The 14,467-nt window shown below is 41.1% G+C and overlaps 1 protein-coding gene across 1 annotated transcript in view; it reads left to right on the top strand.

Annotated features, from left to right (window-relative positions):
- The first annotated feature begins 3,042 nt into the window (after positions 1 to 3,042).
- The window catches only part of DNAJC15 (DnaJ heat shock protein family (Hsp40) member C15), a 158,271-nt gene continuing 146,846 nt past the window's right edge, over positions 3,043 to 14,467 (top strand). Inside the window, exon 1 of the mRNA XM_069205420.1 lies at positions 3,043 to 3,272. Coding sequence (XP_069061521.1) covers positions 3,159 to 3,272 — 114 coding nt within the window. The 5' untranslated portion in view covers positions 3,043 to 3,158. The remainder of the gene's footprint in view (positions 3,273 to 14,467) is intronic.

Below are 14,467 nucleotides of genomic sequence, written 5' to 3'. Positions count from 1 at the left end.
GAGAAGCTTGGTGAAACACCAAGGGGCAGACGATAGACCGAAGGGTAGAGAGGTAAAGTGATAGGTTTGGTCTAACCATAGGAACTGAAGGGATTTTCTGGACTCCGGATGTACAGGAACCACTAAATAAGCGTCCTAAAGATCCAGTCTGACCATCCAGTCGTTTTGGAGAAGTATATCTCTGAGAAGAAGAATTGTCTCCATTTTAAAATGTCGGTATACCACAAACTGATTGAAATGTTTTAGATTGATGACCGGACGCATCTTTTTGTTTTTCTTTTGAACTAGGAAAATTGGGCTGGTAAAACCCAAGGGATGAGGACAAGTGATTGAAATTGCTTGTTTTTGTAAGAGAGAGTTTACCTCGGCAGATATCAGCTGGTTCATTTCTGCAGAAAAATGGGGAAGGGGAGTGAAAAATGTTTGCACCGGAGTAGAGTAAAGCTCTATTTTGTAACCCTGTACAGTGTTTAGAACCCACACATCTGTGGTAATTGTTAACCAATTTAGGGTTGGAGGTTCTAGGATGTCTGAAGGACCTGGCACAGTAACCTCTGCCACGCTGGGGGTAGAATTGAGGTCTGAAGTCTTGTTGATAGGAATTGTAGTAAGCTCTGGAGCCTTGATTGGAAGAACTACAGCCGGTAAAGCGGCCCCTGCCTCTACCGGCCCTGGCAAAAACCCGTTGGTTGAACATCTTCCTCATGGATTGTTGTGCTTTATACAAGGAGGTAAATGTGGCTACATACTTGCTGAGGTCCTTTATGAAAGACTCCCCAAACAGTTGTCCCTCAGTATGGATCTGAGGTTGTACAGTCACCAGATTAATTAGTTTAGGGTCCAATTTGATAAGGAGGCCTTTACGTCTCTCGTGAATGAAAGAGGAATTAGCATTCCCTAAAAGGCAAAAACAGCGTTTGACCCACAAGGAGAGTTTCTCCGGGTCTAAAAAGGTACCATCCAGTCTGGCCGTCTCCACCATATCAAAGATTCTTGTAAGAGGGCCAATTACGTCGAGTAACTTGTCCTGGCAGGACGACCACGCTTTATCAACCCCTTTGCGAGGGTCCTTGCCCTGTTTGGTAACAAAAGGTTAACATCTGCTGGTCAATGGCTGGAGTAGTAGTTGCCTTATGCGGAAGCACTGGACGTGGACATTCTGACTTCAGCTTGGCTCTGGTTTGTTTATCAAGGGGGGAGAATAACTTTTGAGCCACATAACGGCCAACATGTTCAGCTGGGAACCATTCTGTAGAGTTGGGATGTAGTATATGGGAGGGATCGAACATAGGAAATCCTTCTGCATCAAAAAGTGGGGGGGAACAGAGGGAACCTTAGGTTTCTTTGGAGGGGGAGCATTAAAAGAATCATCATCGTCTTTGTCAGAAACGTAGTAGTCTTAATCAGCGTCTGGCATGTCCTCATCAGTATCTAGAGCAGAGGCCGTGGGAATAGAAGGGGATATATTATGTTGTTTAGATTTTCTTTTTAGAGAGGGTCTAGGAGCCATATTGTTATACTCCTTGGCAGGAGCCTTATGAGGAACCGCGTCCTCTGGCATATGTGAGTTAAACTCACTCTCCTTTTGAGTCAAGCCTGTGGGATTGACTGGCAGGCGTTGACTGCATTCCCCTGCAGTCTGGGCCGGAGATTTAGATAATAGGTTAGAAAAATTTGTTTACAAATTTTTTGATAATTTTTGAATTGATGACGCCATTGCCTGCTGAACAGAACTTTTAATAAAATTCCGAAGTTAATTTCTTATATCCTCTACACTGGGAACACCCTGTTCCATTGGAGAGGTATTAGGTTCCATATTAAAGAAAATATTTTTAATTCAAGGAAAAAATTCCCAAGCAATAAGCAGGAAAAATCACTAAATAAGCAATAGGGTTAAAAACCCAGGCAACCGTGGGTTAACTGTGATGAAATAAACAAACTTGAAGAAGAAAAACTCCTCCTCCCCCTGGGCGGGGCTGAGGAACGAGTTATCGGGACTGAGGCAGAAGCTGAGCAGAGGCTGAGCAGTAAGTGTCGATAGCAGTCGCAGAGCGAAGGTAGGAGGAGCGCAATGCTGAAAAGCGTGTTCCTCGCGTCAGGAAAAACCAAATGACGGTTATTTCCGAAACGCGAGGGAAACGCGTTAAGAATGCTGCGCGTGAGGCGTGCACAAGGCTGTTCGAATTCTCGGCCCAGGAGCAACCGCCGTTGCTACCTGGGACCCGAGAGAAGAGCGCGAGTAAAGCTTACAATTAAGTCAATGCGGCAAAATGCCGACAACAGCGTATGAAATAGGAACACAATTAAGTAAAATAATTTGTAAACAAACAGTTGAAATAAAATAGCGACATGAGAGGATTTTTCTTTTAAACTTATCTTGACTGCAGCAGCAAGAAAATAGGGCTGCTTGCAGTCAAGTGACATCACAATGGCATGGGGACATTCCTATTGGTTGAGATATTATTATACTACTTTTTTAATCCCATTGGCTGTCTGTGTTAGCCTTATGAGATTTGTAGTTTTCTTCTTGACTGCTGCTGTGTTAATAAAGCGAGAAAAGAAATGCATAATAGGAGCCTCCGGTCTTGTAATAAAATTAAAAACAAAAAAAACGAGAGTGATAGCGTTGTGTAAAACATAGCGCGATCGTGCTGCGGAGTGAAGAGAAAAAGTAGTGCAGAAACAGTAAGGAAAACATGGAGCCTCTATGTTTCCTGTAGTTTACCAGTGCTCTCGAGGAGGGCTAAACACTGGAAAAGGCATGACATATGCACGCCTTTCACGAATGAAAACAATCGGATTTTAAAAGGCAAGCCCATGAACCAATGTAACTGACTGACATAACATTGGCGTGGTTAAAATCCCCCTAAAGGGAGATTAGAAGAGGGACGGAGCGCTTTGCACTCGCCCCTAAAAAGTGAAACTTTTACAGCCAGAGGGGCTACAGTTCCTCCAAGCAGTGCCGCGCTCTACTCCGTTTTCATTTCCACACTTGGACCACGTGATAAGCACCCAGTGAATGACACAACATTGCCTCAGACTTATGGGACATGAGTCACTTCCTGACAGGCTGTTGAACAGCCCAAGTATTGGTCTGGACCAGGTTTGAAGAAAGTTTGTCCTTTGCTGTTTACCGTAGGATTCAGACACCGACTGTCATGGCCGCCCCCGGCAACAGAAGCAGCAAGCTGGGATCCCAAGAGATGCTGCGGTACGCAGAGTTTAGCTCTAATTCAGCAGTCAGAGGAGAAGCTGACATCGACAGGCGACTGGTAACTACTCGCGCCCAGCAAACTTCTTTCTGCAGAAGCATCATTAAAATACCATACATCGTATTCCCTTTCGGCCATTATTTGGTCTGTCAGAGCAAAGCTGATGCCGTTTCTGTGCCATGCCTGACCCAAATATGGCTTCCTGCGTAACGCTGTTACCGACCTACATATGTATTTTGCGGTTGCTGGTGACATTTCTGGTGCTTTAAGGTCCGGGGCAATTTTGGGTTGTACTTGGCTCCTAGGAATCATTAGATTGCCAGATTTTTGCTACGGTTTAATTTAATATTACTTTTGTTGAGAGCTGGTTACCGAACTCATAATGATAATACGTCCCTTAGTTGATGTTTCTTTGAATGGAGATAAGGACTTGATAAAGAAATGGAAGCACAGAAGTGCTGGTACTCACTAGCCACAGTACCTGTTTGCTCCTGAGAAATGTGGGTAGTTTCTCACAAAAGGATTTGCATCAGCGGTGAGAAGTGCAGGTACTCTCCCTTTTAAAGTAAAGAAGTTCAGGTACTCAGTACCGGAACGGGCCTGCTTGTTTAAAGCACTGGCCTTAACTATAAAGAGTGGTAAACCCACCTCTAAGATCATACATGCCAACATTTTAGAAGAGGAAAGTGGGAGATTTAAAAAAAATAAAATAATAATAATCAGGAGAATGTATTTTCCCCATTGACTTAATTGAAGGAGAGGAAGTTTCAGGTGGAAGACAGCCAAAGTAAAGCCATTTTTGGCTTTAAAAAAAAATAGGGAGTATCCCGCCTGAATCCGGTCTATTGGCATGCATGCAAATAATAAATTAACTGTTTCTGGTCTGCTTACCACAATGAAAAAGCAACATAATTGAACTAATCTCTTTCATTTATAATTACTCATGCCACATCCAGGCTGTTGTTATTCAGCACACCGTGCTACTACGTTTTGGACCCAGCCATATGCAAACCAGTTTTCGCCCTGCTCCAAAAGGAACAATTACCAGTGGCTGAGGTTAATTTTGTATAGTTTAGTATGTCACCCTAAATGGTATGCCCAAACGTGGGTCCCGTGCACACTGTGTTACTGGAACCAAGCTATGCCTGGCTGATGAGCCGTACATAGAGCGATTCCGGTTACAGAGGATCTAGATGGGCAGTTCAGACTGGACTCTTACTGTTGGAGCAGGGTCAAGACTGATTTGTGTATGGCTGGGTCAAAACTGAGATGGCATGGTGTGCTAAATAAGTGGACTGGGATGGGACCTGAGTAATCACCATTGGGTGAGATTAATTCAAGCATTCCATCCATCACTTTTCTGTATACTTAAGTGTATTTTTCAGATGCAGCAACCCCTTATTGGATTGATGCTTCTGATGCTTGGGCTGCACTGAGTGGAGTCAAGCATGACAGGGTTCACTTGTGCATTGTGGTGATCACGCTATAATTCAGTACTTTTTACAAGTGTCCAGTGGTGTAAGCTTTGTCTTGGGAATAGACACTTTTTAACTTTCTTTTGGAATATTAGGTGTTCTTGTATGTTTTATATCTTGGCCAGTGAAGAATTTCACAGCTTTGCCACGTGCAGCGAAGGCGGATCCAGTGATAGGCTTTTTTCTGGAGAATGGTACAATGATCGGATCTAATAATCTTGATCGCAGTGTCCTGTTTTGAAAGTATAGTTTAAAATTCAGTTTTCTGTACTGCATTTTCTTTGGATGACTTTGTGAATGATGCAAAGTGCCTTGAATGCCGAGCATCTTGCTATGGGTAGAAAGCGAGGTACTTTGGGGGCTGAGGTCGTGTCTCCACGTAGTAATCTCGCTTTGGTGTTCGTTTTCGATCGTAATTTATATATTAAAAGCAAGGGGTGCCAAGGTATGGTTTGTTGGCATAACCATCCTTTGATATTACAAGGGGACAACAGCCTGTAGTTTCATTTGGTAACCGAAATGAGGAAAGAAGGTGTGTGTTTATTTTTTATAGTTTTCTACAGCAAGGATCACACATCCTCTTGATACGTACATTTAACACATCTGCCGATTGAAAATGAGTGCCTTGCTGGATGAGCCTTCCATGTCCAAAACGTACACAGACACTGTTAAAGGTCTAATGAAACAAGTGATAAAATATAAACCACTGAGTTACAACACAGAACTGAAGTGTAAACTCAGCTCATTGAAAATTGCAGCACTTGGAGCAATGCTGCAGGACAAATTAAATCAGCCTTGGAATCCTTCACTCTCCTACATGACAAGCTGGGTATGTAGGTGAATATTTATTTTGGCTATCCGCATGTAGACTGTGAGGAGGTCATGAAATGCGTTCTGTGTATACTTCTGTAGGTTATTTAAATATTTTTCAGTCTGAAAAAATGTATTACATTAAATACTGGTGAAGCCATTGTCTCAAAATTTAACTACCACATTGTTTAGGTTTTCCATAGTAATGTTATCTTATGATAAGCACATATGGCAAGAGGCTGTGATTTACAAAACTGATGCACTGTCTGTTCTGCTAGGCATCATCTTTCTACTCTTCTGAACATTTTACAAACTCTAAATGGGATGATTTGAGTATAATGAGCGTAGTGAAGTGTAGTAAGATAGTCCCACATGTTTTCAAACTATGGGTACCCTTTCTATGTAACAGCCACGGCAAGCACGTGAAGAGTTAATAATTCATAATATCTGTTTAACTCTGTATGTACTTAATTCTCCACAGTATTTTGTATCTTCCTCAGCCTGGAACTGTCATATTTCATAGGGGCACACCATGCTGTCCCTCTGTTTCAAATTCCATATTCCATCAGTTGTTTTGTGTTTTACAATAAAACAGGATTTTGCTTGCACTGTACTTTTATCTATGGGGGTTCAAAATAAGTAATCCAAAAAAGAGTGAGAGATTCTTTAAATAATATGCCCTCTCATGTCACCTTTGTAGAATGAGTCTACTCATTTGGCCATTTTAAATATAATAGGCCTAAAAAAATCATAAAAATGTTACTAGACCTGCAGGCCGAGTAGCTTGAATAATCTTCTCGACTTCTCTGTAATGTACTTGACCTAAAACCTAATCTCAAATTGTGTGATCCTAGGCAAATATTGTATTTTACAGTCACCTTTTTCTTCATTCTTGCATAAAAGTGCACCTTCAAATATGTGAGTTCTGCATTTCTGCTGCAAAAAAATCCTCTTTTCTTATATTAAATAGGCTAAACGTTTGCTCCATGTATAATAAATCTAGCCCACATATAGGGTACACATGATCCATGCATGACTTGCCTAGTAGTTTACTAATAGCTTTGTGATCAGGGCAGGAGTGTTTTTCAGTTTATGTTTAAACACTCACTTTTAATGAGTATATTACTAAAGCATGATGTGGTAGCACGCTGTCATTTACAGACAGTACATTTCCAAGAAATGTACAAAAACCTTCACACTTAATTGCAGCTTTACTGATAAAACCGTATAGTGTATTAACAATAATCCTTGAAAATTGAGTTTCAGAAAACATATTTATCATTTGCACACGACCAAGTAAGGTGTTCTGACTTTTTTCATCCTATTAAAATATTTTTTCCATCACACAGAAGTACCGAAAATGGTCTTTGACCGCTACTGAAATATATTTTGAAATGTTTGTAAAGTCGACTTAGTTGTGTGTTAGGAAAAACCTGATACCATTGGCCTTTCATTTCACACAGGTCAGACAGTTCACCATATGAACTCCTGGAACTCTGCAGACTCAAGGAAAAGTATTTGCACTGCAAGAAGACAATCTGACTTTTGACTTCTGTCTCTGAGCACAGAGCAAATGTGACAAGAATAAGATTTAAAGGCATCTTAATTGCTAATTCAGTTTCTAACTGAGCAGAACACCTGTTCTTTGTCCCCTGCCAGAAGGGACAAGTAGGTTCTAAAAATAGCTCGACCTCATAAAATATGACTCTCCATAACAAGTGGTCCACATAGATTTTTTTGAGCCCTGAATGTGCTGTTGCCTGCAAATACGTTGATTCCACTGCAAGTAATTTAAGCAAACGCATAGCAGTGTGAGACTATAAGGCGCCTTCTTTGTATTTCAAAGTGGTCTTCTATCCAGATTTTAAAATCTGGACGACATGAAGCAATTTGGTAGTCTAAGCTTACAGACATGGAAAGGGTTGTTGAGCATAGTTGAGGAAGGTGTTGTAGCGATTAGTTTTACTCATTTTAAACTGTTTAAAAAAGCCATAATTAACAAATTTGACATTCCCACGTTTGTTTAAGATCCCTAGAATAACCTTCCTCTTGGATCCTTTCCTACTTTGTAGATTCTAACATGGAAGTGTGAACTTTTTTATACAGAGTAGGAGGGTTTAAGCTTTCCAGTGCATTTGGATGGGGTTTATATAAAATCAGGAAGCTATTTGCATACACTGACCTGGTTTGCATCTGGAGGGTAAGATAGACCACACGCCCCAAGAGCTGTCATTTAGATGTATGTCTCCTTTTTTTCTCTGCATCACACATAGCTTCATGTTCGTCTTTTCTTTTGTCTCTGTAGGTAAAATACACAACCTCGAAATTTTATTTATTGTAAGTAATTGTAATTGTATTTATATAGTGCTTACTACCCCTGAGGAGGTGTCGGAGTGCTTTTTGGTGAGTAGCGCGCTATTCTGGAACCCAAAAAGGATTAGTAGTGGATTAGTATAGGGAGAGTTAATTTAAGCAGTGTCTGTTATTTGGATTGAAGGATAGTGAAGGGATGGAAGAGGGAAGAGTCTAGAAAGTGTTATGTGGGAGATCTAATAGTAGGATGAAGTTTGGGGTGAATAAAAGGAGAGGTGGAAGAGTATCTAGAAATGGATTAGGGAGATCATACTAGTAAAATGTGATTTGGGATGAGTCAAAGGAGGGATACACGAGGGAAGAATTTAGAAAGGGTTGTTTGGGAGATCATAGCAGTAAAATAAGGTTTGGGGTGATCCAAGGAGGGATAGAGGAGGAAGAGTCTAGTAAGGGTTATTTTGGAGATCATAGTAGTAGAATGAGGTTTTGGATGAGTCAGAGAGTGGAGGCAGAGAATATATTGAGAGAGGAATAGGGTGAGACAAATAGTAATGCATTGGATAGAGTCAAAGGTGCCTTGTCCTTCTTCAGTAGGAGTAAAGTAATACATATATAGATATATAGATACAGAAGTAAATAGACCTGGGTATACATGTATAAGGAAGGGAATATATTGTAAAGTAGCATTTGATAAACTCGGACTTTCAGGTGTTGCTGTACCTTAAGGTAGTTTATTTGTGATGAACGGATGATTGCTGGGACCCAAAGACAGCCTGTCGTGTTTCACATGGGCCCCCGTTTCGATGCTGACATAATGGGTTTACAGTATCCAGCACACGTACAGGTGGATGCATGTAAGCAGTGAATTATCCAGTGCATGCCTGTCTGTTTCCATATCTAATAACAATTTGAGGCCCCCTTCCGCACTATATCAAATTTGTCATCTTACTTTCTATTGCCTTCACAAATTGTAAAACGTTCAGACTAATGGATGCAAATGTTCCTTTGTGAAGCAACTAGTTTCTTAGAACCACAACATCCATGCTAATGTAGCAAAACCACACAAATGTATATCTGTAAAACATATTAATTTGCATACTAAAAATGCTCATGGCTTCCACAGCTGAGTAAGAAAGATGTGTTTTGTCCAGCAGCATGGGGTTCTCCTTTCAGTAACCCTTCTACAAATGTGGCCGTCATCTTGGAAAGGTGAATTACCAACTAAACAAATGGCATGCCATTCTAAAATGAGGAATAAATCCATACTTGCTATTAATTATTTCCATACTCCAGCCTACAGGGGAGTGACCATTCCCACCAGAAAATGTAATAGTTCTGGTGTTTGGCCAAAGGCTTTCAAAACTCCACCCTATTCAGTGCTTCCTGCTGTTGTCTGTCCTATAACCTCAAAGTAACTGATGGAAATAAGGTGAAGGCCTTTTCTGCCTGCTGCTTTGAAATTGATGATTTTACTTTTGGACTCCAGCTTCTGAAAGCAAGGGACAAGGCAAAGCCCTGGTCGTGTTGTGCTTGCTCTTGTTCTGTTTATTTCTCTGGGGGCGGCTCAGTTAGGCACTGTAGGTTCGCCTGGTGTAGCGCCGAACAAGGTGCAACAGTGGTGCTGTTGCCATGTCTGTTGGTGTTTCCATTGAAATTAATGCCTGTAAATAATTGTTTGCAGGATTCTGAAAATTTCCTTTGTGTGAGAGACTTGAAAATAAAGGCAAATGTAGAGGGACGATACAGTCCATACCCAGGAGAGAATATATCTGTGCATTGTATTATTGTACCAGTGTATATTTTGCTAGCACTGCAGTACTTTTGATTCCCTAAACCTAGCATCAGCCTTGTGGATGTTGTAGTGAGTGATGTTATACTATAAATGTCTGTCCCTAACTTATCTTTCCATTGACATGCTTAGGAGAAGTCAAATGTTTTGGAGGTTCACAACTAAATAATAAGCATTAGAAATGCCAATAGGTTCGGATTGTAAGTGATAATGTCTCGTAAGTTAATGATGGGTTTAGGCATTCATTAAATACTTATACATGCACTCTATCACTCCTAAGCATTCAGGCGTCCCTTCATCCACCCACTCTTTCTTGCATTCATCCACTTACACAAGCACAGTAAACTCACTCACAAACTCAAATTCATACACTAAATAAATTAAAAGTAGAAAAAGAAAACATGCTGCCTAAACATTGTAGGCACATGCTTCCCATCACAAATACAATGAAACCTAGAAACAGGTGTCCATCTTGCATAGGTGTTTTGTTGTTTTGAAGTTCCAGCATGCCAGCCACATTTAGAACAAATGTGTTGGCCATCTTGGAATAGTAAAGCAGTGAAACTGCAGACCATACCGTTCCATAACGGTGGCCTGGCGTAGAGATCTGTGACCTCGCAGGCTGGTGGTGCACTGCAAAGGAAATAACGTCAAGCAGCTGGTTAGCACTGTCTAGTGAAGGGAGTTGGAGTATCCTTTAAAATATTTAAAATAAAAAAGAAAAGTGTGTGTTTGTGTATCTACATATATATATCTTCATATATCCAAGGCATATCTCCAGAAGACTATACACGTGCACTCAGTGTAAGTTGAAGTTGAAATATTTTATTCAAAATGATCCAGCCCTGTGACGTGTTTCGCCAAACAACCTTGTTTGCACTCGGGGTTTCTGTGTTTACCATACCACATATACCTTTTTGTGAACGTAAACAGAAAAGAAGGACTATCAAGTGCAGCATTTCCCTCCAACACAATGCTGAACTGCCGTCTTTGAATACACCTAAACATCAAAAAGTTATGCAAGGTATAAGATATATAGTCCGAACTACTTTACTTTGCGCATATAGTCGTAAAATAATTGAAGAGTAAACGCAAGCCAACGTGTACATTTATCACAGTAGTAATGCTAAGTTAACCCAGTGGTACTCATTTATCTCCTGATCTTTCGCATGCTGTAATAAATTTTTATGCGGCACCAAGACAGTAAGAGTATGACTGTGTCAGGCACATGGAATTAATAACAGTGACTCAAACTGAACACAACAGATGTAAGATAAAAATTAAACCTTACATTCCCTCAAGATAGAGCTACATTTAATGTGCTAATTGAACCCAGTGCAGCCACTAGCCTCCTATATAGATAAGAGTGGAATAAGAAGACATTTCTAGTATGCCTTGTAAAACAGAAGCAGCAACTATTGATGTTACAAAGTCCGGGCCCAATGGGCAGTGCATAAGGCTTGCAATATAAGAAACACAATATGAATAATGAATACTAGCAGCACAAAGTAAACAACAGTCTGAGCAACATCATGTGCTCGCATATATGCCCCAGTGGACTGTCGAACATATAAGAGGCGGGGAGGAGAGCTAGGCAAAGTCTGAAAATGTAGGAGGACATAAATGGAAGGAGTCACAATAATCTATTTCCAATGGACTCAATACCACAAAAAATGCACTGCTCCCACGTTTCAGCAATGGACGATGAAGGTCAATAATAAGGCCCAGTGTATATAATACCAAAGCATTAGTCCAAAATAATTCTAAATATAAAGTGTACGTATCACCCAAGTGCTCCATGTGCTTTGGAAGAAAAGGGTCGAGTGCCTGTTTTGCTTTACAGCTGACCGAGCCAAAATAAACACTGAGAGAAGTCAAAAAGAATCTCTGGAATGCACTTCTTAGTCTAAAAAAGACATTTATTACATCTCTTCGCAAGGCTCATGAAGGAAGGACAGTATAACCGAAAGTGCACTTTTAAAATGTGCAACAAGAAAGTGAGAACATGTACAAAGAATCTTCAACCTATAAACATGCACAGATACGAACACCTATATTGATATATATTCATACATAATGCAAAACAAATAATTCATAAAAATGCATCACTGTGGGGCCTATCTGGTGCTTCATTCTTCTCCTGCCAGCAAGTCGTTGACCCCGGTGTGACTGCAAGAGAAAGAGATAAATCTACCCTTACGGGAAAAGGTCTCTGAATCTCCCACTGTCAACCTGGGTCTCTTATATACCTTAAACAAGCAAGGAAGGAGATTTCTAGAAGAGTCCCTCCCGCTCTGCAAGAAGTATTAAAAAATACTGGCTATTTTAGGTCAGGGTTGAAAGAAACAGGTTGGAACTGGCCAGTTTCCCAAGGTGTCTCTGCCAAGCCTAAGCCGCTCCCTGCTCTACCATAAACATCATTCTAGTACATCCTTATCTTGCTGACTGACAGACTCCTCCACATTATGTCCTAGCCCTTTGGTGAGAAAAGAACAAGCAGACACGTAGAATAGAAAACACGTTGCATAACATGTTTTGTACAGAAAGATACTCGCACTTTTAACGTGGTGGTGAAGCTAAGGCTCGGCTGAATACAAAATAGAGTCTGTAACTTGTGACTGCTAATGTGACGGTGGACAGCTAAACCAAGTGCAAAATGGTGTGGTCAAAACACAAGTATCACTACAGTGCCCCAGCCGGAGCATCCTCTCGAACCCAGCACTCCAGACGAGAGTCCCTTCCTCTCCTCCCTGTGAAATGGAACATAAAAATTTTTACACGTATTAAGTAGGGAACATTAAACAGTTTAGAATGTTTTATGCTATCAACTGCAAGCATCATTGTAATTGCTCAAGAGACTAAGGTCTAACTGTTTCAATCAGTCCAAATGAACATGCAACTCTTCATCTGAGTTAAGATCATGTGGAGCCTTAGTGTTGAGCTCAATGATATTGATGCAGATCTGTCATGATATGATCGTTCCCAATGAGTCTCAATTGATTCCTGCCACTAAAGTGATTAATTTCAAAGTGTCTGGGCATTGGGTAATGTTCATCATTGTTCGCAATAGCTCTATGTTCCAGTACTCTCTTGCGTACTAGGTGTACACTCCAAAACGTATTTAAAAAAAGATGTACTACAAGTAATAAACTTGGTAATGGGTTTAACCTTATTTGTACCTAGGATCGCAATTTGAGTACAGTTGGATGACTATCACATGCTTCACATTTGCCACAGATGAAAAAAAGCTCACAGAGTCCTACCCAATATATTCTGTTTGTTAGCCTCAGTACAAAAGTTGTTTTTCACCAATATGTCTCTAAGAGATCTAGTTCTGCGATAAGTGATTTTAGGTTTGTCTCCCATTATGTCACCTGTCACACAGCATAGGAGATCCCAGTTTTTTGTAAGGCTCTCCTGTACACTTACTGATTTGGCATTGTATGTTGTGATGAGTCTAGTCTCACTGTCCTCCCCTTTGAATTTATTTTCCCCTTCCCTCTTAGGTCCGTACCAGATTTCGGTTCTAGTGCTAGTGATATATCCATTCTAGTGCCAGTCACCACTAGGTAGTTATAGTTAGGACTTCATTTCTATATAAAAAGTGCTTTTTTTTTACTTGCCTATATTTGTGGCGCTGCTTAAAAAATCTTCATGAAATTTCAAAAAAGTTGCCAGTCACGTCAGCAGCTGTCTGGAAAGGTTCAAGGTGATCCGTTCAGGGGGGCCTAGAAAAAGCGGGAGTCCCAAAACACTTTTTCCCATTCATTTTTCCATAGGGATTTTAAACAGTGATAGTGCTGAAACTACTGGCTGGAACTGCACCACATTTAGCAGCAAGGTAGGTCCTGGTCCAGAAAGTGTCCTTTTTTCTGTTTTGGTGTAAAATGAAGCGGGAAGAAATTGTATAAATAGGGATGCACTGGATTCAAAACCCCTCCTGATCTCATTTTTAGTAGATGATGCTTCAAAGAAACAGTATCTAAATTTCACAGTAGTTTAGCAAAATGTTTTTTTTTCCTAGTTGCATTTTTGCGAACATTTAATTTGAAAGCAGAGACTCATTCTTGCTTTCAAGTTTCTGCAAATATTTTAATCGAATCAGAGAGCATTCTGGGAGCATTATACATAGTCTCATATTGTTAAACTTTGCAAACCTGTATCACATTTTTATGCTACGATCGCTGTCAGCAGTGCAGTCCTAGCTTGCAACATTTCGTTAGAGCGCTCTCACTAATAATAAATGCTTTCAATTAATGAACCATAAATACAAGTTCAAACAGCATTAACCTATTGACATACATATTACTTTAACTGCAGACAATGCCCTTCCCTGATCCATATTGCGGTACTGCAAATTGGTAGCCAAAGGGTTGGTGCTGCAGGGATAGGGCCTACTTGTCCCTAGGACAAAATATACTCGAAAACCTGTTGTCCTTGGCCCCAAACAATAAGTCCTGGGAGCCAGGCGATAGGAATTTGAAACTCTTGCCCCTGGCTGGGCAGGTCCCAGGGGGAAGACTTGTTTTGTATTTTCGGGTAGGAGAGTGCACATGCCCCCCCCCCCCCAGGCCAAATTCAGCCCCTTGGACCCCATTCCCTGAGGCCTCACTCAATTTTTCAGGGCAGGGTCATAGAGCCCCCCCTCCTCTGCTGTTTTTGGCCACGGGGCCCCCATCCACTGGGACCCAGATGCTTGTGTAAAGGGGGAGTGGGGCATGCAGCCCCCTCCTTGGGCTGATTTTGGGCATGTGACCCCTCTCCCCTGGCCAAGATCTGCCATAAGGACCCCATCCCCCGGTACCCACCGCATGTTTAGATGAGGAGGGAGGGACTCGGCCCTCTCCATGATCTATTAGTAGCCCCTG

The sequence above is a fragment of the Pleurodeles waltl genome, chromosome 8, assembly GCF_031143425.1.
Source record: "Pleurodeles waltl isolate 20211129_DDA chromosome 8, aPleWal1.hap1.20221129, whole genome shotgun sequence".
Classification (NCBI taxonomy): domain Eukaryota; kingdom Metazoa; phylum Chordata; class Amphibia; order Caudata; family Salamandridae; genus Pleurodeles; species Pleurodeles waltl.
The sequence above is the reverse complement of the archived record's forward strand: the minus strand, read 5'-3'. Positions and strand labels throughout refer to the sequence as shown.